Consider the following 27514-nt stretch of genomic DNA (forward strand, 5'->3'; position numbering starts at 1 on the left):
CCTTGTAATGACTTGTGTGGTTGAAAAGCCGAGGGAGCCTCTTGCATGAGGAAAGGCCACTGGGGAAACAAAGGTGTTGGATACTGTTCTTGGAGCTAGGGGGATTTGAGGAAGATGGGGAAATCAAGGAATCTGGGGAGAAAGCTGGAACAGGTAACTGAATTTGGAGGATTAGCCATGAATAGCAGAACAGGCTTGAAGGGCTGAATGGCCTACTTCTATTTTTTTTTTGTATAATCTGTGTTACCAGTGGACAAAGGACATTCATGGGAATTGGGCTTCACTTGGGGGGAGGAAACGAGGAGCTCCTGAGCTGTGTACATTGGTTGCTTCATGAGGCTTCTTCACCCGGTCTGTTGCAGCTGGAGAAGTCGACGAGACAAGCTCGTGATGCTGAGGAAAGGCTGAAGGCAATCCCACAGTTCTGCTTCCCAGACATCAGCGAATGGGCTGCAGTTTCCCACCTGATCAGGTAGGGATCCCTGTAACCTGGGTGGTTTTGGACAATGAGGCCTCACTTCCCTGTCATATATAAAAGCAGCCCCGTGACACTTCACCACCGTCCAGCAGCAGGTGGTGAATTTTATAGGCTGGCAGTTTTCCTCAGAACTGCCAAGTTTAACTGCAGGTGTGGTAGAAGCCCGTCCGTCCACTGCTGTCAGAGTTTCTGATGTGTTCACATCAACAGCCAGGCCAGCTCCCAGCAAGTTCCAGGTAAAAGTGGAAAAATAACCGTGAGCATTTATTTCTCTCCTTCCATAAATTTGGTACTTTGAAGCCAATGAAATGTTCTTCAGGTGTCGTTATGGTTGAACTGCTGGAAATGCAGCAGGTGATGTGTGTCCATGGAGCAGATCTCCAGCACTATGGTAATGACCAAATCAACAGTTCGTGATTGTTGTCTGAGCAATAAATATCGGTCAGGATACTGGGATGAACTTCACTGCCCTTCGTTTGATTAAGAGTTTACTTGCATCCATTTAACATGGAATAGTACAGTATAGGAACAGGCCCTTTGGCCCAATATGTCTATGCTGACCATGAGGCCAGTTTAAAGTCATCCCATCTGCCTGCACGTGGTCACTATCCGTCTGTTCATGTGCCTGTCTAAATGCGTCTTAAATGTTGCTTTCATATCTGCTTCCACCACCTCCCCTGGCAACACGTTCCGGACACCTACCACTTTGTGTTAAAACAAACATCTTGCCTTATATATTTTCTTTAAACATTCCCCCCCTCACCTTAAACCTATGCCCTCTAGTATTTGACAATTCCATCCAAGGAAAAAGAGTCTCTGACTTTGTACCCTATCTACGCTTCCCACAATTGTATTTGGAGTCATACCAAATGGAAACAGGCCCTTCGGCCCAACTCGTCCATGCCAACTGTGTTGCCCAGCGAGCTAGTCCCATCTGCCCATAGCCCTCTAAACCTCTCCTATTCATGTACTTATCGAAGTGACTTTCAAACATTGCTAATGTGCCCACCTCAACCACTCTTTCTGGCTGCTCATTCCAAATACGCACCACCCTTTGCGTGAAGAAGCTGCCCCTGATGTCCCCTTTAAATCTCTTGCCTCTGATCTTAAACCTATGCCCTCTTGATTTTAGCAACTGCTCCCTGGGGAGAAAGGTTATGTACTTTGTCTATGCCCCTCATGATCTTGTATACCTCTGAGGTCACCCTTCAATCTCCTACATTCCAGGGAATAAAGTCCTAGTCTACACAATCTCTCCTTGTAACTCAGGCACCCAAGTCCAGGCAACATCCTGTTAAATCTTTTCTGCACTCTTTCTAGTTTAATAACATCTTTCTTATAATAGGGCTACCAAAACTGTACAGAATACTCCCAGTGCGGCCTCACTGATGTCTTGTATAACTGCAACATAACTTCTCCATTCCTATATTCAATGCTCTGACTGAAGGCCAGAGTGCCAAACGCCACCTTCACCACCCTATCTAACTGCGATGATGCTTTCAGCGAATTATGCACTTGCACTCCTATGCCTCTCTGTTCCATAACACTCCCAGGGTTGAACCATTCACTGTACAAATCCGCCCCTGGTTTGATCTCCCAAAATGCAATACCTTGCATTTATCTGGATTGAAACCATTTGCCAATCCTCAGCCCACATTCCTAGATCAAGATCGCCCTGTAATTTTTCTTAACCTTTTACACTATCTACAACACCACCTATTTTAGTACGATCCGCAAACTTACTAACCGTGTCTTGTACATTCACGTTACTTCCATCAGACCATCCTTCAGCCTTTGACGTTCCAGAGAATACAATCCAAGTTCATCCAACCTCTCCTTCTAGCTAATGCCCTCTAATCCAGGCAACATCCTGGTGAACCTCTTCTGAACCCTTTCCAAAGCCTCCATAACCTTCCTGCAATGCTGCAAACAGAACTACACACAATATTCCAAATGTGGTCTGACTAAAGTGTTATACAGCTGCAATGTGACTTCCCCACTTTTATATTCAATGCCCCAATTGGAGAGTGAGATAGGACTTTGGTTTCCTCTTGCAAGTCAGGGGTATCTGAGTCAGTGAAAGGGCTAATTCTAAGGACCAGTTAATGGTAAGAATGTGGGGGGATATCCTGGAAAACACTGACATTTGAACATACTCAGTCACACATTGGTGAACGCTTGGAATGAGACATCAGAAGGGATAAAGAGATACAGCTAACTTAAAGTCAAGTAGAAGGAGTGAGATAGGAAGGTGTATATTGTGGGAGTAGGAGTATGATTAGCCCAATGATTTATCAACTTAATCATTGATCTAGATAATCTGACCAAGCACAAAATATCCACTGATTGTGATAACATACTTGAGAGAGCCCTGGTGACTGTGAGGAGCAAGTCAAGGCACTGTTCGAATTGACCAGTTTTAAGGCCAGTGAAGGCACAAACAATAGATACAATTTCTGTCATGCAATGTCTCGACATTAGTATGGTCCTGTCTGTCGGTTTGCTGTGGGATGTTCTCTGATTGATGATGGCTGTAACCAGGGGTGGGCACGGTAGTGTAGCAGTTAGCGTAACGCTATTACAGCGCCAGCGACCCGGCTTCAATTCCGGCTGCCATCTGTAAGGAGTTTGTACGTTCTCCCCGTTTGTCTGTGTGGGTTTCCTCTGGGTGCTCTGGTTTCCTCCCACGTTCCAAAGAGGTGTGGGTTAGGAGCTGTGGGCATGCTAAAGACACATTTCACTGTGTGTTTCAATGTACACATGACTAATCAATAAATAACCTTATCTTATGTCAATAGTGAAACCTTCTCCTTTGTTCTGACTGGTGAGGATGGAAGCAGGAGGTTTGGATACTGCAGGAAACTCTTGGTAAGTCCTTCACTCATCTCCATCCAGCATGTGATCAGTATGAATACAAATGTCTACAAAATGTACACTGGCTGATTAAACAATTGTTGGAGACCCAGCAACATTAGTCCCAATGAATGCACACAGACCACCTCCTTAATATACTCGTACAAGTGCAAAGTTAAACTCCCTCCACCATTCCCTTGCCTACTTTCCTAGGTCCTGTTGTAACTTTAGACAACCTTCACTGTCCACTATACCACCACTTTTGGTGTCATCTGCGAACCACTAATCGTGCCTTAACTAGTAGAGGAGTGGGTTAAATAGATTGGAAAAATAAAGTAAAAGGGAAAGAGAGCGCAGGAGAGGTTACTGAAGTTTCCAGAATAGAAACATGACGAAGTTTAGAAAAGGACAAGAATTTAACTTCCGGCAACATGGAGACAAATATGAGAAGAGAGGTGGTGAATACAGGACTGAAGGTGTTATATTTGAATGCATGTGGTATACGAAACAAGGTAGATGAACTTATAGTGCAGTTAGAAACTGGCAGGTATGACGTTGTGGGCATCAGAGTCATGGCTAAGAGAAGATCACAGCTGAGCGCTAAACATCCAAGGCTACACGTCCTATTGAAGAGGCAGGTGGGTGGGTAGAGGGGGTGGGGTGGCTCTGTTGGTAAAAAATGAAATCGAATCCTTAGCAAGAAGTGATATAGAATCAGAAGATGTAGAATCCTTGTGGGTAGAGTTAAGGAACTGCAAGGGTAAAAAGACCTTGATGGGAGTTGTATACAGGCCTCTGAATAGTAGCCAGGATGTGGGGTACAAATTACAACAGGAGATAGGAAAGGTATGCAAGAGAGGCAATGTTACGGTGGTCATGGGGGACTTCAATATGCAGGTAGACTGGGCAAATAAGGTTGGCACTGGATCCCAAGAGAAGGAATTTGTAGAATGCCTACAAGATGGCTTTTTAGAGCAGCTTGTGGTCAAGCCCACTTTAGAAAAGGCAATTCTGGATTTGGTGTTATGCAATGAACCAGACTTGATCAGGGAGCTTAAGGTAAAGGAACCCTTAGGAGGCAGTGATCATAATATGATAGAATTCACCCTGCAGTTTGAGAGGGAGAAGCTAAAATTGGATGTATCAGTATTATAGCTGAGTAAAAGTACATACGGAGGCATGAGAGAGGAGCTGGCCAATATTGACTGGATGGGGACCCTAGAGGGATGATGGTAGAGCAGCAATGGCAGGAGTTTCTGGGAGTAATTCGGAAGACACAGGATCAGTTCATCCCAAAGAAGCAGTGTTCTAAAGGGAGGATGAGATAACCATGACTGTCAAGGCAAGTCAAAGACAGCATAAAAACAAAACAGAGGACACACAAACCACTGGTCAGGCTAACCAGCTTCTAATTTCCTGTCTTTCCCCTCCCTCCCTGTGACGTTTGCAATTTTCCAGTCGTCTGGAACCATTGCTGACTCTAGTGGTTCTTCAAAGATCACTACTAATGCCTCCACATTCTCTTCAGCCACCTCTTTCAGAACCCTGGGGTGTGGTCCATCCGGTCCAGGTGACTTATCCACCTTCAGACCTTTCAGCTTCCCAAGCACCTTCACCTTAGTAATAGCGACTACACTCACTCCTGCCCCCTGACTCTCTCGAATTTCTGGCATCTGCCATTTCTTTGTTCCCTATTACTACTTCTCCAGCATCATTTTTCAGGAGCCCAATATCCACTCCTGCCTCTTTTACTCTTTATATATCTGGAAAAACTTTTGATATCCTCTTTTATATTATTAGCTAGCTTACCTTCATATTTCATCTTTTCTCCCCTTATTGCTTTTTTTTTAGTTGCCTTCTGTTGGTTTTTAAAAGCTTTCCAATCCTCTACCTTCCCACTAATTTTTGCAATATTGTATGCCCTCTCTTTTGCTTTTACGCTGTCTTCGACTTCCCTTGTCAGCCATGGTTACCTCATTCTCCCTTTAGAATGTTTCTCCTTCTTTGGGATGAAATGATCCTGCGTCTTCCAAATTACTCCCACAAACTCCTGCCACTGCTGCTCTATCATCATCCCTGCTGGGGTCCCCATCCAGTTAACTTTGGCCAGCTCCTCTCTCATGCCTCTGTACTTACCTTTACTCAACTGTAATACAGATTACATTTGATTTTTTCTTTTGACTTCTCCCTCTCAAACTGCAGGGTGTATTCTATCATATTATGATCACTGCTTCCTAAGGGTTCCTTTACCTTGCGCTGCCTGATCAAATCTGGTTCATTGCACAACACCATATCCAGAATTGCCTTTTCCCTAATGGGTTCAACCACAAGCTACTCTAAAAAGCCATCTTGTAGGCATTCTACAAATTCCTTCTCTTGGGATCCAGTGTCAACCTTATTTTACCAGTCTACCTGCATATTGAAGTCCCCCATGACTACCGTAACATTGCCTCTCTTGCATACCTTTCCTATCTCCTGCTGTAACTTGTACCCCACATCCTGGCTACTATTTGGATTTTAGAGTCCATTATTAAGAATGAGATTTTGGGGTACTTGGAAGCACATGATAAAATAGGCTGAAGTCAATGTGGTTTCCTTAAGGGGAGATCTTCCCTGACAAGTCTGTTGGAATTCTTTGAGGAAGTAACAAACAGGATAGACAAAGGAGAGTAGGTGGATTTTCCAGAAGGCCTTTGACAAGGTGCTGCATATGAGGCTTCTAAACAAGATAAGAGCCCATGGTATTATAGGAAAGGTACTCGCATGGATAGAAGGTTGGCTGACTGGCAGAAGGCAAAGGGTGGGAATAAAGGGAGCCTTTTCTGGTTGGCTGCCAGTGATTAGTGATGTTCCCCAAGGGTCAGTGTTGGGTCTGCAACTTTTCACTCTATATGTTAGCGATCTGGATGACAGAAATGATGGCTTTGTTTTTGAGTTTGCGGATGATACAAGGATGGGTGGAGAAAGTAGGTAGTGTTAAGGAAGCAGGGAGTCTGCAGGAGGACTTGGATAGGTCGGGAGAATGGGCAAAGAAGTGGCAGATGGAATACAGTGTAGGGAAGTGTATGGTCATGCACTTTGGTAGAAGGAATAAAGGCGTAGACTATTTTCTAAATGGGGAGAAAATTCAGAAATCGGAGACGCAAAAGGACTTGGGATTCCTAGCGCAGGATTACCTAAAGTTTAACTTACAGGTTGAGTCGGTGGTAAGGAAGGCAAATGCAATGTTCGCATTCATTTCAAGAGGACTATAATATAAAAACAAGGATGTAGTGCTGAAGCTTTATAAGGCATTGGTCTGACCACATTTGGAATATTGTGAACAGTTTTGGGCCCCATAATCTAAGAAAGGAAGTTCTGGCTTTGGAAAAGGTCCAGAGGAGGTTTACGAGAATCATCTCAGGGATGAAAGTGTTAACGTATGAGGAGCATTTGATGGTTCTGGGCCTGTACTCACTGGAGTTTAGAAGGATGAGGGGGGATCTCATTGAAACCTACTGAACATTGAAAGGCCTGGATATGTGAAGAGGATGTTTCCAGTAGTGAGAGAGTCTACAACCAGAGGGCACAGCTTTAGAACAGAAGGACGTCCCTTTTAGACCAGAGATGAGGAGGAATTTCTTTCGCCAGAGGGTGGTGAATCTGTGGAATTCATTGCCACAGAAGGCTGCAGAGGCCAAGTCAATGGATATATTTAAAGCGGAGGTTGATAGGTTCTTGATTAGTAAAGGTGTCAACGGTTACAGGGAGAAGGCAGGAGGATGGTGAGAGGGGAAAAATAAATGTGATCAAATGGCAGAGTAGACGCTAATGGCCTAATTCCGCTCCTGTGTCTTATGGTGCCACCTACACTCCTAGCCATGATTGGTGATCTGATTGTTGTGGGTGCAGGGGAACTTGGACCAAGCTGAATCTATTGCAGAGCATTAGCTGGCAAGTGCAAGTTGCCACCGGAATGTGACAACTCTTTGCAAGCTGCTCTCAGCAGATCTACATTACATCTATCACAATCATTCTACTCTCTTAAATCTCAATTCTATGACTTTAAGAATTACCTGCACTGCATTCTCTATAACTGTACACTGTATTCCACATTCTGTTATTACTTCTGTGCTACCTCATGTACTTGTTTAGAATGACCGATATGGATGGCATGCAAAACAAAGGTTTTCCACTGTATCTCTGTACACATGACAATAATAAACCAACAATATCATTTAAATGGTTCCCACCTCAATCCATGTCCAGCAAGGAAAATGAAAGTTAAAAGATTGTACTAGGATTTTCTAAAAAAAAAAATAGAGACGGTGGGTGCCTCAGTCACTCAGTGTTGGGTACTAATGGAATCGAGGAGTAAGAGGTTACTGCAGGAAAGTAGTGCTGTAGAAGGAGGTCAGACCTAACCCTAATGGTGGAGCAGATACTATTGGTGCTACTCCAAATTTGTTATGTAACTTTTGCCTTTGTTTTTGCATTCAAAGGTCATAACAGTTTGCATGGGATGAGGGAGGGATGTGGTATTTCAGAACAAAGGGATTAAAGTCCATGAAACAAAGCTTCTGGACAAACAGTAATGACAGCAGCTGGATCACCAGGTTGACCACAAATGGAACAGATGCACAGCAGGAGGTGTGAGGCAGCTGGTCCTGGAAAGTGATCTCGGTGTTGGGCAGCTCTGTGCCATGACTGACTGGAGATGCCCACTGTGCTGCCCCTTGCCACGTTGCAGGTTGACCACAGGCAGAACCGGGCAGTTGCACTTGGTTATGCACCCAGTTGATGTCGACCTGGTGTCTCCCAGGTGAAGGCCTTTCGGTATAAACTGGGGCTTCAATTTGACGTTGCACTGGTGGTTCAATGGTAGAATTCCCATGACATGGGAGGCCCCAGTTCGATTCCTGGTCAATGCAGAAGTTGTTCTTGGGATGGAACAGTGGTGCTACCTCACAGTTAATGGGTTCAATCCTGACCTCAAGTGCTGTCACCATGGAGTCTCCCTGTCACTGCATGAGTTTCCCCAAGTGCTTCAGTTTCCTTCCACATCCCAAAGATGTGCAGGTTGGTGGGTTAATTGGCCACTGTAAATTGCCCCCTAGTGTGCAAGCGAGTGGTAGAATCTAAGGGAGGTGGGGAGAGAGTAGATGTTGGGAGTGTGTGGTGAATGTTTGGTCGGTTGGTTGTAGAGCTGGTTCTGTACTGTATAACTCTGTGTCCGCTATGATCTATAACTGTGAGCAGACTAACTTCCATCATATGAACTGGGCAACTCTACATTGGGTTAAACACTTGCTGTGTAGCTGGGAGAGCGTGTGGATTGGGTGAACTACTCATTTGATGGGATCAGAGTGGCGGATGGTGGATTACCACTTTAAGGCTTAAAACTCCAAAGAATCTTATAACTGTAATGTTACCCCACCCCCCTCCCTCACCCCCCCCCCCCCCCCCAACTATTCCTCGCTGACTGCTCCATCTGCTGTCTTTTCATGTGATCCGTCCAGCCAAATGGGAAAGGTAAAAGACTGCCGGAGGTTTATTGTATCATCAGTCGTCTCGGCTGCTTCAATCTCTTCTCGAAGGTAAAAGCAAATCTAGAGCTCTGTGTATATGTGTGTCCTTCTATCACCAGGCACGGTACCTATCCAGTTCCCACCCCCACGCTTCTCTTACCTGGCAAAGGAGCAGCAGGCAGTGGTTCTCCTGAGATTGCCAAGACAAGAAATTTGCTCTGATCAATTGTGCTACAAGGCTACCGATTTCGCTAGCTCATTCCTCCTGCAGTACAGGACCTTGGGCCTACACTGAGGAGGTATTGGCCAGGTCATTGGGCTGCATTTCAACTGGGAAGCACCAGCCTTTTAAACTTGATGATGTTTCTAACCTGGGAAAGGCACCGAGAACCCGAGCCACTAATTGTCATCACCTGAAACTCTGGAAATTAATCCAGGGCTAGACTCTCCATTGCAGATACAGAAACAGGCCATAAGGCCCAATCAATGTGCTACCAGTGACCATACAAATAAATACTTCCAAACACAGTAACCCTCGTACCCCTTCAACCAATCATCATCTATGGTGTCTATTCAATCTAATCATAATTTGTGGAATTTCTACCATAACCACAGAACCTTGCAAGTAATTTCCACAGTCTCGCTGCTCAGTGCAAAGAGTTTCTCCAAACCCTGTGCTAAATCTTTTACCTTTCTATCACTTGTCAATTGTTCCTCGTACTTGAGCCCTCAACTGCTGGAAACTGTCCACTTCTGTCTACTCTGTGCCATGTTCCCAATCTCATGACCCGATCAGGCTTTGTTTCCAAGTACTTAGTCCCTGCTTTAGGTTTAAATAGTTTTATTCAAACCCTGTCATCAATTCTTCACCCACCACACATTCCTGACACCAAGATGCATGGAGAGCTAGTACCGTCCAACGGGAAGGAGAGGTAAAAGTGCGTACGAGTAAAAAGCAAGGCCGAGACTTTAAATAACTTCATCTTCGCTTCCTGATAACCCCCTCGCTTGAGAGAAAATCTCAGCAGTTCTCTCAAGTTCCTGGATGTACGGGCCCTGTGCATAATCTGGCAGATAAAAGCTCACGACTAGTTCCTGGCTAAACAAATCTCGGAAGTGCTTAAATAGGAAGCACAGGAAGCAGCAGCAAGACTGATTGTTACCTCAAGATTGTTACCTGCTGTGTCTGGTCTGGCCTCTGGTGTATTTTAAGGGGATCCCATGTATTTCCTCTGACAGCCTCTTGTGTTTTGGAAAGGGGCCAGGGTGATGATCAGCAGATTAATTTAGTTTAAGTAGTCATACCAGTGATTTAGCTGCTTCACTCAGCAGCTGCAAGTATTGTTGCATTGTGAAATCTGATCCTATTTACATCTGCAGGCTGCAATAAAATAGCACCCTATGTTTAAAATAGCAATGGAAATGATTCAGGTTCTCAGCAGAAGCCCTTGGAAAGTGCTGGTCAGTGTGTGGCTGCACCAGGATGGTAAGAAATGTCCATTTTATGTCAGGAATTGGTTCCAGTTTTGCTGTATGGGCTGAGATCCACTAACTTGGCACAGATAGTGGGTTAATCTCATGGCAAGTGTCTATGAATGCTGGTAATACTTATTGAATGCTGTTCGACCTGAAACATTATCAGGACCTGAAACATTATCAGAACCTGAACAGTTAACTGTTTCCCTCTCCACAGATGCGAACTGACCCGCTGAGATTTTCGTGCACTTATTTTTTTTCAGATTTCCAGAGTCCGCAGTTTTTTGGTTTTTCGGTCTCTATAAACACACCTTCAGGATTACCTCCAATTCTACCTCCCCGTCCCGACACACGCTGCAATTCACCAACCCTAATATATGCATCTTCATTACCTATTATTGTCCAAAGAATACATCTTGTAGCCCCCAGGAATTTCAATCTATGACACGAGAAGTTGCTTCAGATGAATGATATTTAATCAAATGGCTTTCCTCAATTTTAATAGTAAATTTTTCCCTCAACTTTGAGCCATTGAATGAGAAGTTTCAGCAGAGACCAAGCGTGTTCAGGCCACTATGTCTTCAGTAGCCAAAATGGAATTATTGGAGTTACTTCCACCTCCCTGCTTTCCGTCTATACCCTTGTAGCTTGTAGCTCTGTAAGTACTCATGAGGAAGAAAGATATAGAATACAGAAAGTTATCAATGGACGGGTTGGGTAGACAGTATTCTGTCCAGAGAAGTGAGATTATGTATTTGGGGATGAACAAGGTAAGGAAATGCATGATAAATAGTAAGATACCAAGGAATCACTAAGGACCCTCACCATCCAGGACATGCCCTCTTCTCATTTCTTCCGTCGGGGAGGAGGTACAGGAGCCCGAAGAACCACACTCAACAATTCAGAAACAGCTTCTTCCCCTCCGCCATCAGATTTCTGAACGGTCCATGAGCCTCTCTTCCCTTCTTTGTTGCACTATTTATTTATTTTTGAAATTTATAGTAATTTCATGTCTTTGCACTACTGCTGCCACAAAACAACAAATTTCAAGTCATATATAAGTCAGTGATAATAAACCTGATTTCTGAAATGTAGAGGAAAAGGGTAGTCTTGCAATGCAGGTCCATGCAACCCTGAAGGTGCCAGGAAATCGGAGACCTGTGTGTGGAGGCAGGAGTGTACAGCTCTAAATGAATACTTTGTACCTGCCTTCACAGAGGACGGCGATGATATGGGCATTGAATTTGAGGAAGTATTGGAAATAAACATTAACAGCCTTCCAATCCTACAGCACCACCCCTGTAGTCAAAGAGCATTGGGAAATTGCTGGCTAGAGTCTGCACTGTTCCCTCCCTGGCTTCCTTTAAAGAACCTGGGATACATATTATTCAGGCCTGACAAGTTATCTACTTTTAAAGACATGGAACCCCACTGTGTCCAAATAACAGTTTTGATCATTAATCGGACAACTCCTTTCCTCACATATATTTACTTAAAAGGTTGGTTTTCCTTAATTTTGCCTGCCAATTTTTTTTTTGTATTTCTTTTACTTCCCTAGTATCCTTTTTATAATTTCACACCAGCACCTTCCATACTCTGAGTGTTCCTGCAATGTTGAACTGTAGGTATTCCTAGTAAGCTATTATTTTCCTCATTATTCTACCCTGCATGTTACTTGGGGCTGTGGAGTCCCCCCTTCTCTAACTGGGAGCCCTCACTCCCTCCCTATATCCTCGCCACTCTGCTCTCGACTCCCCATCCACCTCCACTGCTCTGATTCTAATTTGCCTTCAAGTAGCTGCTTCCTGTTCACTTTGGGTTCATCCAGTACAGGTCCCTCCTTCAAACTTGTTGTTTACTTATTTTAAAAGTTCTCTTGAATGAATTTTAAGAATTCTGCACCTTCTCACCCTTTTGCCACTGACGTGGTTTATGTCGTGTTGGTTGGAATCCCCACCATCACTACCTTTTGTTATTTTTGTGCGTCTCGCCCACGTGTCTGCTTTTCAATCTCTCTAAGTAGTTGGGGCCTATGGCTGGCTCCAGCAGAGTGACTGCCCTTTTTTTTTCCCCCTTATTTCAACTCAAATAGCCTCGTTTGTTGATCTTTCTAGGATATTATCCTCCTCGCAGCTGTATTTGTTTCCTTAACCAATACTGTTATGATCCCTCTTTAATCCCTTATCCCATCTGAAAGCCTTGCATCAGGAGTGCTGAGCTGTCACTCCTGCCCTCTAAGACTCTGCTCAGTAATAGCTACATCGTACTCCCAAGTGTTTGCTGTTTTTCCTTGTTCCTTTGCCTTTACTGCGCAGTCTTCACAGAATAATGGTTAAACACTACCATACCTCTGTTTCCCTTGTTCTGCTGCATTTCCAGACTCCATACTAAACCCCTTTCTTCTTCCAACCTGACAGCATCAACATCGATTTCTCCTGATAGCCCCTCTATTTTTCTCCCTTCCCTTCCCCCCCCTTTATTTTCCCTCATTCCTATGGCCCCCTTCTCTTCCCCCTCCCTGCCCTCACAACCTGCCCATCACCTCCCTCTGGTTCCCCACCTCCTTCGCTTTTATTCCACGGTCCACTGCCCTTTCCTACTGGATTCCTCCTCCTCCAGCCCTTTGCCTCTTCCACCTATCACATCACTCCCATTCACCCCCACCCACCTACCTTCCCCCTCTCACCTGGACTCACCTGTCACCTGCCAGCTTGTGTTCCTTCCCCTCCCCTTTTATTCTGGCTTCTGCCATCTTCCTCTCCAGCCCCAGTGAAGGGTCTCGACCTGAAACATCGACTGTTTAATTCCCTCCATAGATGCTGCCTGACGTGTTGAGTTCCTCCAGCATTGTGTGTGTGTGTGTGTGTGTTGCTGCAGAATCTCATCTTCCAGTGTTGTTTTGGCCTTCTGAAACTGCTGTCAAGTCCTTATTCCCCAGCCACGTAGTTCTCTTCCACCCCGATGACACGCCACCCTCAAGATGACAAGATTCTTGATACTTGTCCTGTTGAGATGTTGTCCCTTCCCCCCCCCACCCCCACTTGTAGAGATCCCACCTCCCCTGTTTGCATGATCCTCTATCTGTAATCACCAGCACACTGCACATGTAGCAATACCTTTTGAGGTCCTACTCTTTCAATCATATCCCCAGCTCTGCTTGTAGGACCTCGTCGACTTTTCCATCTCTTGTTGGTGCTGTTATGGATGACTATCTCCTTCTACTTGCCCTCTGCCTCAGAATACTCTGCACCCACTCAGTGATATCTCTAAAACTGCTGAGGCAATATACCATCCCTGAGTTGTGGAAGTTTGGACTGGGCTCTGGCTGTACTCCCCTGAGGAACCATGGCTATCTCCAGTTTTCAGGGGTCAACACCGGTGGTGCACAAAGGAATCCAGCACCATCTGTCAGGTTATCTCCATCTGTCCAGCACTCAGCCTTTCCACTCCCACTAGCTTCTTAGGCTGAGGAGCATCATCCACCTTGTACGTGCTATCCACACAACACTTCCATGGTGCCAATGGCTGCTGGAGCGCTGAAATCTGGATCTCAAGCTCTTGCTTTTTGTGACACTTCTCACATCTGAGGTCATCTAGAACATCCTCGAGTCCCTGTGTAGTACCGGACATGTGTTCAAAGGGACGGACGAGCCCTGCTACACCTCAACCCTAGAATAAGGAGCAAATCTAACAAATGTTCAGCCAACACTTATCACCCATGTGCTTTACTGATTTGTTGAACTAAGTGATTGCTATTAGAACATAGAACAGTACAACACAGGAGGAACAAGCCCTTTGGCCCACAATGTTGTGCTAAACTAATTAGTGCCAAACTAATAACTAATTAGACGCCTAACTAAACGAATCCATTCTGCCTACATGATGTCCATATCCCTCCATTCTCTGCACATTCATGTGCCTAAGAGCTTAAATACCCCTATTATATTTGCCTCCACCACCACCACCCCTGGCTGCACATTTCCAGGCACCCACCACTCTATTTTTTTTAAAAAAAAAGCCCTGCACATCTCCTATGAACTTGCCCCCTCTCTCCTTGGATGCATGCCCTCTTAAAATTAGACATTTTGACCCTGGAAGAAAGATACTGGCTGTCTCATCTATCTATGCCTCTTATGATCTTATAAACTTCCATCAGAACTCTCCTCAACTCCACAAAAAACAACCCAAGTTTGTTTAACCTCTCCTTATAGCACATGTCCTCTAATCCAGGCAGCATCCTGGTAAACCTCTTCTGCACCCTCTGCAAAGCCTCCACATCCTTCCTATAATGGGGCGACCAGAATGGAATGTAATACTCCAGATGCAGCCTAACCAGAGTTTTATAAAGCTGAAATATAACTTCCGACTCTTGAACTCGATGCCTTGACTAATAAAGGCAAGCATGTCATTTGCCTTCTTTACTACCCTATCAACCTGTGCAGCCACTTTCAGGGAGCTATGGATGTGGACCACAAGATCCCTCTGTACATCAACACTAAGGATCCTAGCCTGTTAACAGTGTACTGTCCCTTTACATTTGATCTCCCCAAGTGCAACACCTCACACTTGGCCAGATTAAACTCCACCTACCATTTTCTCTGCCCATATCAGTAACTGATCTATATCCCGCTGTATCCTTTGGCAATCTTGTACCCTATCTTTGTATCGTCTGTGAACTTACTAACCCACCCATCTATGTTTTCATTCAAGTCATTTATATACATCACAAGCAGCAGAGGTACCAGTACAGATCCCTGAGCAACACCACTAGTCACAGACCTCCAGCCAGAATAAGTCCCATCAACCATTACCCTCTGTCTTCTATGGGCAAGCCAATTCTGAATCCAACGGCCAGTCTGATCCTTGCATCTTAATCTTCTGTTTGAACTGACCATGAGGGACCTTGTCAAATGCCCCACTTTGGTCATGAATCTTCTGAATTCCCTACTCCAGGGACCTGCTGAGGCTAGAATTCACATGGTGGCACAGTCGAGCAGCTAGTAGAGCCACTGCCTTGCAGCGCCAGAAACTCTGGTTCAATCCTGACCTAGGGTGCTGTCTGTGTCGAGTTTGCAGGTTCTCCCTGTGACATCGTGGGACACAGACACACACCCACAAACGCAAATGCACCAGGTTGCTGGGTTAATTGGCCACTATAAATTGCCCCTGATGTGTAGGTGAGTGATGGAATCTGGGGAGAGGTGATGAGAATATGGGGAGAATAAAGGCATTAATGTAGGGTTAGTATAAATGGGTGGATGATGATCAGTATGAAGGTGGGCCAAAGGGCCTGTTTACATGCTGTATCTCTCTTATTTTTGGGCTATAGGGAGATTAAGGATTTTGGGGATCAGGAAGGAAGGTGGAATTGAGACCTGGATCATCACAGACATGATCCTAATCGAATGTAGGAATGGCATCCACTCCTGTTCCTTCTGTCTTATGTTCTTATCCTGAGTTCTTAGCCTTGCCCTTAAACCCATTGAAATAGTACACAGCCAGGGTTATGTTCATCTGTGTATCTTTCTGCTTTCCTGCCCCAGATATTAGATGAAGTGGAAAAAAGAAGGGAGCTTTCACCTGCCCTTGTCCATCCTTTCATGAGGAGCGTCATGGAGGCCCCTTTCCCTGCGCCGGGTCGAGTCATCACGGTGAAGAACTTCCTGCCGGGGTCAGGAAATGAGGTAATAATTGGCACGTTTCCTTGGATACAAATGGTACTTGAACACAAGGCTGGTCGTGGGTGTGCTATGGTGTGGGTGCGGTCTGTGCTGTGGGTAGAGATGAGACAGGATCTGAATGGGTGGCCCAGGAAGAGATGAGTGGGGGCAAGAGGAGAAGTGAAACCTAGGATGGGAAGGAACTTGTGGAGATGTGGCTGATGCACAGAACCCGGCCAGGGCAGGAGGCTGAGAAGTGCAGAGTGGTGGGCTGGATGGTCTGCGGAGAAGGTGGACTGAGACTGTTTGGGGAAGGTCTTGTGAAGAATATTTACCTGACCAACCAGATATACATGCACAAGATTTTTGGATTCAGAATTGGCTTGTCCATAAAAGACAGGGTAGGAGTCAATGGGACTTATTCTGGCTGGAGGTCCATGACCAGTGGTGGGACCTCTGCTGTTTGTGATATATAACTGACTTGGATGAAAACATGGATGGGTGGATTAGTAAGTTCACAGACGATACAAAGATGGGTGGCGTGGATGGTGTAGAAGATTGACAAAAGATACAGATCAGTTGTAGATGTGGGTGGAGAAATGGCAGATGGAGTTTAATCCGGTCAAGTGTGAGGTGTTGCACTTTGGGAGATCAAATGTAGTGGGACGTACACAGAAAATGGCTGGATCCTTAACAATGTTGATGTACAGAGGGATCTTGAGGTCCAAGTCCATAGATCCGTGAAAGTAGCTGCTCAGGTTGATAGGGTGGTAAGATAAGATGTAAGATATCTTTATTGGTCACATGTACATCGAAACGCACAGTGAAATACATCTTTTTTTGCGTAGACTGTTCCTCAGGCAGCCCACAAGTGTCGCCACTCTTTCAAGGCATTGAGTTCAAGAGTCAGGAAGTTGCGTTACAGCTTTATAAAACTCTAGGCCACATCTGGAGTATTGCATTCAGTTCTGGTCGCACCAGAGAGTGGTGGGTGCCTGGAATGTGCTGCCAGGGGTGGTAGTGGAGGCAGATACAATAGGGGCTTTTTAGAGGCCCTTGGGTAGGCACGTGAATGTGCAGAGGATGGAGGGATGTGGACACTGCGTAGACAGAAGGGATTAGTTTAGTCAGGCATTTAATTACTACTTTAATTCAGCTCAATGTCATGGGCCAATGGGCTTGTTCCTATGCTGAACTGTTCTCTGTTCTAAGATCTGAAATTGCATTTTGGAAGACTGCCAACTGATGCAAAACCACTTTTCTTAGACTGGGATTGAGGTATTTAATCTCGGACAGGAAGTTTAACTCTTGACACATTCGGTGGCAGCGAGGGAATGGGAAAATGTGAAATATTGTGCATACCAGCACAACATCTAGGTGACCTACTGTAATCAGCACAAATAAATTAAGTGCAACCCCATCCAAGAAGATTACAGCACAAGATGGAAAGCTCTGACTGAGAAAGAAACTTGCATTTATCATGACACTCCAGAATCCCATCAAGCCCCTTCCCCCTTTTTATTTCCCTGCAAGTTATTTCCTCACTCCTGCCTTTCAGTTTGCCAACTCCATGCTGGCCATCAAGTACCCACTTACTGATCCCATTTTATTCTCCGCTCGTTCCCATCATCTCCTGCCAGATTCTGCCACCTACTGACACAGGGCAATGTGCAATAACCAATTGGCTTACCAAGCCGCGTGTCTTTGGGATGCGGGAGAAGACCAGAGAGCCTGAGGGAAACCCAGGGAGGATGTGCAACCTTGACGCAGACAGCAGCCAAGGTCAGAATCGAACCCAGGTCGCTGGAACTGTGAGAAAGCAGCTCTCCTAGCTGCTCCACTGTGCTGCCCATCCCCATCACCAGATGCATGTCAGTTTCTTTCTCAGTAAGACCTTTTTGTCTTGTGTTGTGATCTTCTGAGGTGCACTTCAGAGGTTGCAACTTTGTGCTAATGACGGTAGGTTACCTGGCTGCTGTGCTGGTACATAATATATTCCCACTTTTCCCATGCTCCTGCAGCCACTGAATGCTGTGCTCGGGCTACATATCATGCACTGTTCAATTTGGATCAACCAGATACAGGTGGGGAGCTGAGGTGTGAGAGTGGGGCAGAGGAAGAGGTGTACAGTTGCTGTTCTCCAGCTCTGAGAAACCATGGGAGTTCCGGATTTGTTCCTCGGAGGCCAATGAGAGGGGCTTTGGAAAGTCTGTGATAGTTAATGGAACGCAGTAACTTAAATTCAAGTTAAATTACAACTGTGGGGCCAAGAGATATGGTACAATGTTAAAAGACAGCTGCAGGGTTAATGGCTGGAGAGTGGTATGGTGCAGTACAGCAGTGGTGGCAAAAGTCATCCAATCAGCTGCTGTAATGGGAGGTCTATAGACCACTATATTTCTACATAAGGACGGAGCTTGTAAACCAAACCACGCCATTTGTCCAACTTGTAATCCTCTTTGAGACCATTGTCATCTTGCCCAACTTCACGTTTGGGACCATTGTCAGACAGACATTCCTTGTGTCTGTTGTTGCTCATCATTGCTAGTCACTGCTGCCGGTTAAGCTGTAATGCCCCACACTGACACCAGGCTGACGTCCCTCAGGTGATCGAGCTGTGTCGCCCCACGGATTCAAGACTGGAACACGTAGACTTTGAATGTCTCTTTGGCTGTTTGAATGTGCGGCATGTGGTCCACGTGTTTGCTTCTCTGCTCCTGGAACGCAGAGTGATCTTTATCGCAGACAAGCTCAGGTAAGGAGATCAACTCACGTTGTACACACTATGGTAATCATGGCTTCATAAACCAGGAGCTAAGGTCTATACAATATGGAATTCGGGGGGAGTGGGGAAGCTTCTTGACTTGGTAATTTGGTTAGAAGATGGAATTCACAACTACAACAGACGGGAATAGCATTGAAGGGGAAGCCAGCTAAGTGCATGAGTCAGAAAGAAATAGGAGGGTATGCCGATCAAAATTGCATCGACCAAAGTGGGAGGAGGTTTGTATGGAGGGTAAACGCTTTTGTCAGTAAGCTACAATTTTATTCTGGGGTTCCATGGGCATTGTATGTTGGCATCTCCTGGGGCAGCTAGTGTGTCAGAACATGAGGTAATGATTTGGGGCTCTAATTCTTTCCTCTGCTTCCTAATCTGATTTAAATGTCACTGTTGATTCTCTTCTATGGCTCACACATCCTCAACCCTCAAGAGGTTTTACCTTTACCTGTCCTCGCCTGGGCTAATCCCTTTGCGTCTTATTCTCCAATAAAAAAAACAATATCAAGCTTGCATTTGGAGCAATTAATTTTCTGCTCTTGCCTCCGAGCCGTTGAGTTAATGCAACATTCTGCTTTTGTATTCCTGTAATAAAATTCATCCACTGGCTTATGTGCCCCACTCATCGGGAATGAGTCCATGATGTTTTTGCAGTCTTGTGACCAACACGTGCTAGCCCACACTTCCTGTAAGCAGCTTTCCATTCCACTTTCCCTGCCGTGTTTCTCTGTCACTTTGAATTATCTTCCAGTTTATAACAATTAACTGCTCCCTAGTTAGTGACGGTTGGGTTTACCCATCTCCTCTTGTTTTCCAGCACCCTCTCTAAATGTGGGCATGCAGCTGTGGCCATGCTGTACCCATTCACCTGGCAGCACACCTACATCCCCGTGCTCCCTGCTGTCATGATTGACATCGCTTGTTCTCCCACACCCTTCCTTATCGGGATCCTTTCAAACTCGGTGCCTCTGCTGAATGACCTGCCAATTGAGGAGGTGAGACTTCAGAAAACCGTCGGGAGGTGCCTGTTGGGACCTGAAAGTGGAAAATACCAATCTCTAAAAGAAGTAATTTCAGTCTAACCTTGGTGTGAATTCAATGATTAGGTATTTTGTCACTAAGATGTTCAGTATCTCTTGAGGACAGTGGTATGTTCAAATAGTCTGATTTCTGTCTCCAAGACCAATTTGTATGTTTGCAGGTTTAGTTTGTATGTGAAAACCTTAAAACAAAACTGCACTTGCTGGAAATCTGAAAATGGAACAGTTCTGACGAAGGGTCAGAGACCCAGAATGACGACTGTTTCTCTTTCCTTGCTGAGCTGCTCCAGCATTTTCAGCTCTTGTTTCAGTTTGTACTGTCTGAGGCAATAGGCACAATGCTGGAGGTCCAGATGAAGCCTCTTGTCCTAAAACGTGGACTGTCCATTTCCCTCCACAGATGCTGCCTGACCTGCTGAGTTCCTCCTGCACTTAGTCTGTTGCTCCAGATTCCAGCATCTGCAGTCTCTTGTGCCTCTATCTTTGAGGCAAGGTTGTGTGCATTCTCCCTGTGAGTGTGTCTCCAAGGCCAGTGGCTTGTTTGGTTAGGCTGTAAGTGTGTTTTGGAGGGCAGGGTTGTATGCAGTCAATATTTGTGTATTTCTCTAAGGGCAGTATGGGAATGCTTTCCCTTAAAGATCTGATGAAAAGATCTTGTGTGTAGCTGAACCTTGACGTCTGGGTATGGAAGCTAGAGTGAGCACATTTGCTGCAGAGATTTATACCATCCAGCTCTGAATCTGGTTTGGGTTTGATTTGATGCTGGCTCCGCTTTTTCTCAGTTGCTGCCAGGAATGTTCCAGCTCCCTGCCAGAACGCCAAGATCTCGTTGTACGATGGAGCTCAATGCATCCCTTATGGAAGAGGGTTCCTATCCCTATTTTGGCTCAGTTGGTGCTGCTGTGAGTTAGAAGGTTAAGGTTCAAATCCAGCTCCAGATATTTGAGTTCACTTAATCTCAGCTAAAGCTCCAGTGCAAAACTAAGGTGGTGTTACACAGTTAGAGGCCTCTGTGTGTGACATTGATGGCAATACTAGCTATTTTGTCCATCCCTGATTGCAGTAGGAAGTTATGAGTTGACACACGGTTGTGCACTCTGATATAGGCCATACGGTAAGAATGGCAGATCTCCTTCCCTGATAGACATTAATGAAGCAAACGTTTTTAAACAACAATCCAGTGGTTTTGTGGTTAGTTTTACTGTCTCTACTATCCATTCTCCTGTTTCGGTTTGGGAATTAGGTCTATGTTGCTTTAATGTTCCATGTGAAGGCTGCTTGTTAATTTTTTTAAAATTCTAAATATATTTAGTTGCTTGAATGTAACTTCTCCAGCTGCTATGGAGGGACTTGTATTTCTGGATCAGCCATCCAAAGCTGCCTTTGTGAATGAGCCATTAAACAGACACCTCTCTACACTCTCAGATGCTCCACAGAGCACAACCACTACGTCAAGCTGACACATTCAGGAGTTTTTCTAACTCCTTCCACTTGATGTTTGTCCACCTGGGTTCTACAGACCAAAGAGGGCTCGGGTTTGACTGAGCTGTGTGCCAGTATGAAGTGCAATTATCTGGGAACAATGTAACTCACTGCCTGCCCATTGTACTGTCTGTTTTCCAGGTGCTGGTAGTGGACTTGTGTGCCGACAGGTTCTTGAGAAGGGTAAGTGCAATGCTGTCTCCGTGACTGAAGGCTGGGCTGTATCTGGAGAGTTCCTCACCAATGTGCCAGGCTGGAATTTGCTGAAACTTGTGCACTTGTTCCCACTTCTTGTTGCTGGGTCAAGATTGTAGAAACCCCTACAGAGAGGAGTAGACACACACCTTTCCAGGGATGTCCTTGAAAGTAATTTATTTTTTTTCTGAAGAACCTCGTCACTATCTTTGGGGGTTTAACATTAGATACGAAGAGAGGTAATGGAGTTATTTTGGAAGCAACTTATATAGTGCAGAGCTGCTGATGTGCAGTCCGATTCATTCCCTCCCTCCCCATCAGACCACGGAAGAAAGCAACCACTGTAAACACATTCCTGGTTGAATAGACTCCAGACTGTGAACAACAAGCCCAGGCGAGGCAGAAGTTTCATTGGCTGAGACTGAGAGCAGTGGAAATGTGTGCTGAGCCTCCCTTAAAATCAGAGCCTCTGGTAGCAGTGCGGGGAATAGAATCGGCCTCCCTTGTTTAATTTAGCAAACCTAGAGGTCTCCAGGTCACAGAGGTTGTACCTCAGGATCAGTTTCCATCTCAAGGATCGATGGTAAAGAAACAACAAAGGAAAATGCACCTTTTTCCATTTTTACATAGAACATTACAGCACGGTACAGGCCCTTCGGCCCACAATGTTGTGCTGACATTTTATCCTGCTCTAATATCTATCTAACCCTTCCCTCCGACATAGCCCCCCATTCCTCTATCATTCATGTGTCTATCTGAGAGTCTCTTAAATGTCCCTAATGTATCTGCCCCCACAACCTCTGCAGGCAATGTGTTCCACACACCCACCACTCTGTGTATTTAAAAAAAATTACTCCTGACATCCCCCTTATACTTTCCTCCAATCACCTTAAAATTATGCCCCCTTGTGTTAGCTATTGTCGCCCTGGGAAAAAGTCTCTGACTGTGCACTCCATCTATGCCTCTTATCATCTTGTCCACCTCTATCAAGTCACCTCTCATCCTCCTCCTCTCCAAAGAGAAAAGCCCTAGCTCGCTCAACCTATCCTCTTAAGACATGCTCTCCAATCCAGGCAGCATCCTGGTAAATTTCCTCTGCACCCTCTTTAAAGCTTTCACATCCTTCCTATAATGAGGCAACCAGAACTGAACACACTACTCCAAGTATGATCTGACCAGAGTCCTATAGAGCTGCAACATCACCTCACGGCTCTTGAACTCCATACCCCGACTAATGAAGGCCAACACTCCATATGCCTTCCTAACAACTGCGGCAACCTTGGGATCTATGGATGTGGAGCCCCAGATAACTCTCCAACGTGTGGCTGACACTAATGGATTGTTGCCTTTACGTACTCTACTGAAACAAGTAACGTGAAGGGGAAGGTGCAGCTTCACAGCGGGTCCTGTAACCGTTCAGCGGCCACCCCCTCCTTCTCTGCTGTGTGTGCACACAGACACACCATGCACTGCATATGTGCCCACTCTGCGCGCACTGAGCAACAGGAAGCATTTGTTTGAGGGTTTCCTGCTTCCTGCAGTTCCTTTGTTCTCCTGTTTTCTTTGAGATTTCCTGATTATTTGAAGGGGAACCTCTGACCTCCTTGGGAGCAGAAGTAATCTCGGCTCATCCATGTCAATGTTATCGATTTCTGTGTACTGTACCTCAGACCAGTTAAAGCTGTTGCATCAATGAAGACGGTGACGGTTTGGTGTGGATATTGTAAACAGTTTGCCATTCACTAATGGCTTCCCTGAATACCATCGCATCGTGAAGCCCACGACGTTGTTGCTAAGATGGAGATCATGTTCCTCCCTCTAATTGTTACACAGCCACCTGCAAGAGTGAGCCCACAGTTTTGAGGGAGTAGCATGAATGAATCTCCTGATCTTTTCCCCCACAGATGGATGATGAAGATTCCATCCTTCCGCACAAGCTACAAGCTGCACTAGTGCACATCTTTGAGCAGAAGAATGAAATGCTTGCTTCAGAGGAAGAAGCAGAAGGTGGAGATGGTGAGTACAATGGACTGTAACTAATGGACTCGGTACCTTGTATCTTGCATTGCCAATGGCCGATGGAAATCATGGGCCGATTGATGCCTTAAGGCGCATTACAGGTTCAGCAAGTAACTAGGAAATGGTATGGTGACTTTGAGGGAGTTGGAGTACAAAAGGATTGTACAGCGCTTGGTTGAGTTTGCACTTGGAGCACTCTGTGCAGTTTTGGTCTTCATATCTAAGAAAGGATCCACTTGCTTCAGGGTGATGCGAGGAAGAAGTGTTCCTTTGACCGCACTTTCCTATGACCAGAGATTAAGTAGAATAGGCCTCCACTCTCTGTTTTGAGATTAACTGTTATTTCTCAAAATTCAATGTTTAAGATTCGGCAAAGGATTGACCAGATATCTGTTGAATGATTTATTTCCTCAGGCCTAGGTAGTCTAGAGCCAGAGGGCACAGTCATGAGATGACGGTCAGTCTTTTTATACAGAGAAAAGGGTCGTGAATCTTTGGAATCCTTACCCAGTGAACGAAGGATGCTCAGTCTTAGCAAGTATTCAAAGCTACAGTAGAGACTGTTAGAGATTGAGAAACATGGTGGGAGAGTAGAGCTGAGATCCTGATCATCTTACTGAATGATAAAGCAGACTCGAGAACTGAATTAAAGTCTTTTTCTGGGGGTTTTTTTGTCAGATTTCTAGCATGTTTTTTTTTTCAGGGGCTGAATGGCCTGCCCCTAATTTCTTTTTATTTCTTGCAACATTCTGAGAGCAGAAAAGAGGGGGGAGGCTGGCAGAGGGGGTTATTGATGAAACAGCTGTAGATGGTTATAGGATCTTGCCTGAGGAACTCCTACTGAGGTGTCCCGGGTCTGGGATGACTGAACTCCAGTGACTACAACCACCTTCCTTTGTGTGAAGATCGGCTCCGATCAGTGGAGTGTTTTCCATTTGATGACCATTGACTTCAGTTTGACCAGGGCTCCTGTTGCCAAATTCGGTCACATGGTCCCATGATGTCGAGTGCAGCCTCTCACCTCGCCTCTGAACTTCAGCTCATTGGTCCATGTTTGAACCAAAAATGGGATGAGATCAGGAGCTGAGTGGCCTGGGTTAGATCAGCCATGATGGCACAGAATGGCAAGGCAGGCTTGAGGGGCCGAGTGGCCTACTCCTCCTGAAGGAGACCAGTGGATCAGATAAAGTGCTATGACAACTTGATAGTTCTGGCCATCGTTCCTTTGACTAGTTGTGTTCTTAAATTCTAACCTGATCTTCCCTGCGTATGACTGGTTATCTCTTAAATGCCCTCTGAAGTAGCCCAGCAAGCCACTCAGTTGTACCAAAGCATTAGGTTAAAGCAGATAAAGGACAGCATTGGACTGTCCTCCAAGTTGGGACACAGTTTTCCTAGCCCAGGTCACCTCAAAGTCCTTCTCAAAACATCTGGGAACTGGTGTCTCCTGAAGGAGACCAGTGGATCAGATAAAGTGTTATAGCAACTTGGTAGTTCTGGCCATCGTTCCTTCGACTAGTTGTGTTTTTAACTTCTAGGCAATGTTTAAATACTACAGATGCCCATGTGGGATTTGAACTTGTGTCTCTGGATTGTTAGTCCAGGCCTCTGGGGTTTCTAGACTGATAACCCCTGTGTCACCACTGTACACCAAGCTACACAGATATTAGCAGGTATCCTGAAATAGAGCATGGGTGATTTGTTTTTGTTCAGGTATCTTTTCCCCAGCAATATGATAACCCAGATGGAAACTAAAATTATCAGAGGATTCCTTCTCTTTCTCTCCGCCCCCCCCCCCCCCCCAAAGCTTGTTTTAAAAGAAAGAGTCGAGGGTGTGGAATGCGTATGGGCACCCCATAACTAATGTCTACGGATTTGCCTTTAAAGTGTGGACAAAATTGGGTGTCTGTTGTATTCTGTCCATTCATGGAAAGTAAACGCACTTGTTCAAAATCGATCAGCCTCATCTCACAGCACTTTTCAAACTAACGAGTCTTTTCTCAGAGGCGCAAGACACTGCAGAGACTGAAATCTGGAGCAAAAAGCTGGAAGAACTCAGTGGGTCAAGCAGCACCTGTGGAGAAAAAGGAATGATCAACCTTTTGGGTCTGGTCTATTAAATAAGGGGTTTCTTTTTTTTAAAAAAAATTACAAGGGCAGGCACTTAAATCCTAGAATCCAGTTCACACAATGTCCATGGGTGCTGGGTGAGATCATGTTTAATGAGAGATCGGGCAGCAGCTGGACTCCGAACAGCAGACGTCTCAAACTGGACAGAACTTGGCAGTGATACCCAGCCTCGGACCTTTTATTGATGATAACTGTGGACCATAAGCTACAGCGAACCACCATGGGTGATTGTGAGCCTGCTGCACTTTCTGGCTGTTTGAAGATGGGCTTTGCTGTCGTGTGTTATACAAACACTAGAAAATAGTTCATCAAGTATGTCCCACATCCAAGATAATTTGGAACAGTTTGACTAAATATTTCTGCCCTACCACCACCACTGTGAGATCCCCCAGAGAGGCAAAATACCCAGGGATATCAAATTATTCCAGGCAAGTTCATTTCTGAACCCCATGGGTGACCAAAATTTGGTGGGAAATTGTATGAAAAATCTGTAAGTTGATGTAGCTTCAACAGTGCTTTGTCGCCCCTACTTATTCTGTCCCTTTCCCCAGCCCAGAACTCTCTCAGCACACTGGTATCAGAAGCGTGCGTCAGGTTCTTTGTGGAGATCGCGGGTCATTACTCCCTGCACATGTCGGTCAACGAGAAAGGCGAGCGGTCCTTCCAGAGAGATGCCTTCCGCAAATCCCACACCTCAAAAAGCATTAGGCAATTCCTGGAGCTTTTCATGGAGACTCAGATGTTCGCTGGCTTCGTGCAGGACAGGGAGCTTCGGAAAAGTGGGGTCAAAGGTTAGTTCTCCAAATGCCATTTACCTGAGAAACAGGAAATTAATCGTTACCAAAGTCAGCTCTGCCTGTTCTTTGTTTTCTGTATTTAAAGTCTCCCAGTCTGTTTCTTTTTTCCCGAGTTCCAACCCTTAAACTGATTTTTATTTTAGCTGATTGCCCCTTTATTACTTCCATATTTTTCATTCTATCATTGCTGATGTTATATTTCAAAACTAAAAGTGCATTTCCATAGCACCCAGTCCCCCCCTCCTGATACTGCCGACAATAATTAGAAGTCCTCACCTACATTCACAAGATTATTACTGGCTGCTTGTTGCACAGTTTGGCAATAATATTGCACAGATTATACAAAAAATCTTCACAGTGCTTATTAAGTACGGGGTAGCTGATTTTCAAATTTAAGTACCTCTCCCTTGTAATACAGCACAGTTGGCAAACCTATTCAGTGCTCTTTTGAAAGCTGCCATGTCCTGAATGTACAAAGATTACAATTGCCCCAAAGTGTCCTAAATGCTATATCATGGTACTTCAGTTTTATTGCTCTAAAAGTAAACCTTTACTGTTGTCGAATGTTGAGAGTGACTTTCTGTGGAGGCAACTGTGCTTGTTTGCTGTTACTTTACCAAATCTGCCGTGCAACCTTGGACAAATGTATAAGGCCCAACATGCAACTTTAAAACTTTTTCTGGGTGACCACAGCTCTTTGGCTGAGTAAGGATAAATTCTTTTTCCCTAATCATGGTAATCCACCCCATTGTGTTTGTTGACTCGGCCAACTCTTATTTGCTGAGCATGATGGAGCTTTTCATTGGGCAGTCGGTTTTAGAAATGACTCCTCTAAAGTAATTTGCTTTTCTAAGGTTTGATATCTCGTTTTCTGGTCTTGCTTCACTTTACTGTTGCTCAATTTTTTTTCATTTAGTCCAAATAAAAATGTGTCCAGCATGCCCGCTCCTGTTCATTTAGACCACAATGGGTGATAAACGCAGCCCGTCCTATATTGCACTCTGTTGTTTGTTCCTGTTGTCATATTACATTTCCACTACTTCCCCTTTTGACTACATTCCCTGGCTTGTACTACTTGCTCAATTCTCAATTCTTAAC

At 45.1% G+C, this 27514-nt stretch overlaps 1 protein-coding gene across 8 annotated transcripts in view; it reads left to right on the forward strand.

The window, feature by feature from the left end:
* LOC127580787 (DENN domain-containing protein 2C-like) overlaps positions 1-27514 on the forward strand; it is a 108487-nt gene that overhangs the window by 74432 nt on the left and 6541 nt on the right. For all 8 annotated transcript variants that reach the window (XM_052034667.1, XM_052034670.1, XM_052034671.1 and 5 more), the window contains exons 10-18: positions 363-472; positions 3277-3346; positions 8830-8907; positions 15858-15998; positions 18581-18729; positions 19571-19748; positions 21417-21458; positions 23375-23486; positions 26171-26410. In XM_052034667.1, coding sequence (XP_051890627.1) covers positions 363-472; positions 3277-3346; positions 8830-8907; positions 15858-15998; positions 18581-18729; positions 19571-19748; positions 21417-21458; positions 23375-23486; positions 26171-26410 — 1120 coding nt within the window. The remainder of the gene's footprint in view (positions 1-362; positions 473-3276; positions 3347-8829; positions 8908-15857; positions 15999-18580; positions 18730-19570; positions 19749-21416; positions 21459-23374; positions 23487-26170; positions 26411-27514) is intronic.

This window comes from Pristis pectinata, chromosome 20 (genome assembly GCF_009764475.1).
Source record: "Pristis pectinata isolate sPriPec2 chromosome 20, sPriPec2.1.pri, whole genome shotgun sequence".
NCBI classification, from domain to species: domain Eukaryota; kingdom Metazoa; phylum Chordata; class Chondrichthyes; order Rhinopristiformes; family Pristidae; genus Pristis; species Pristis pectinata.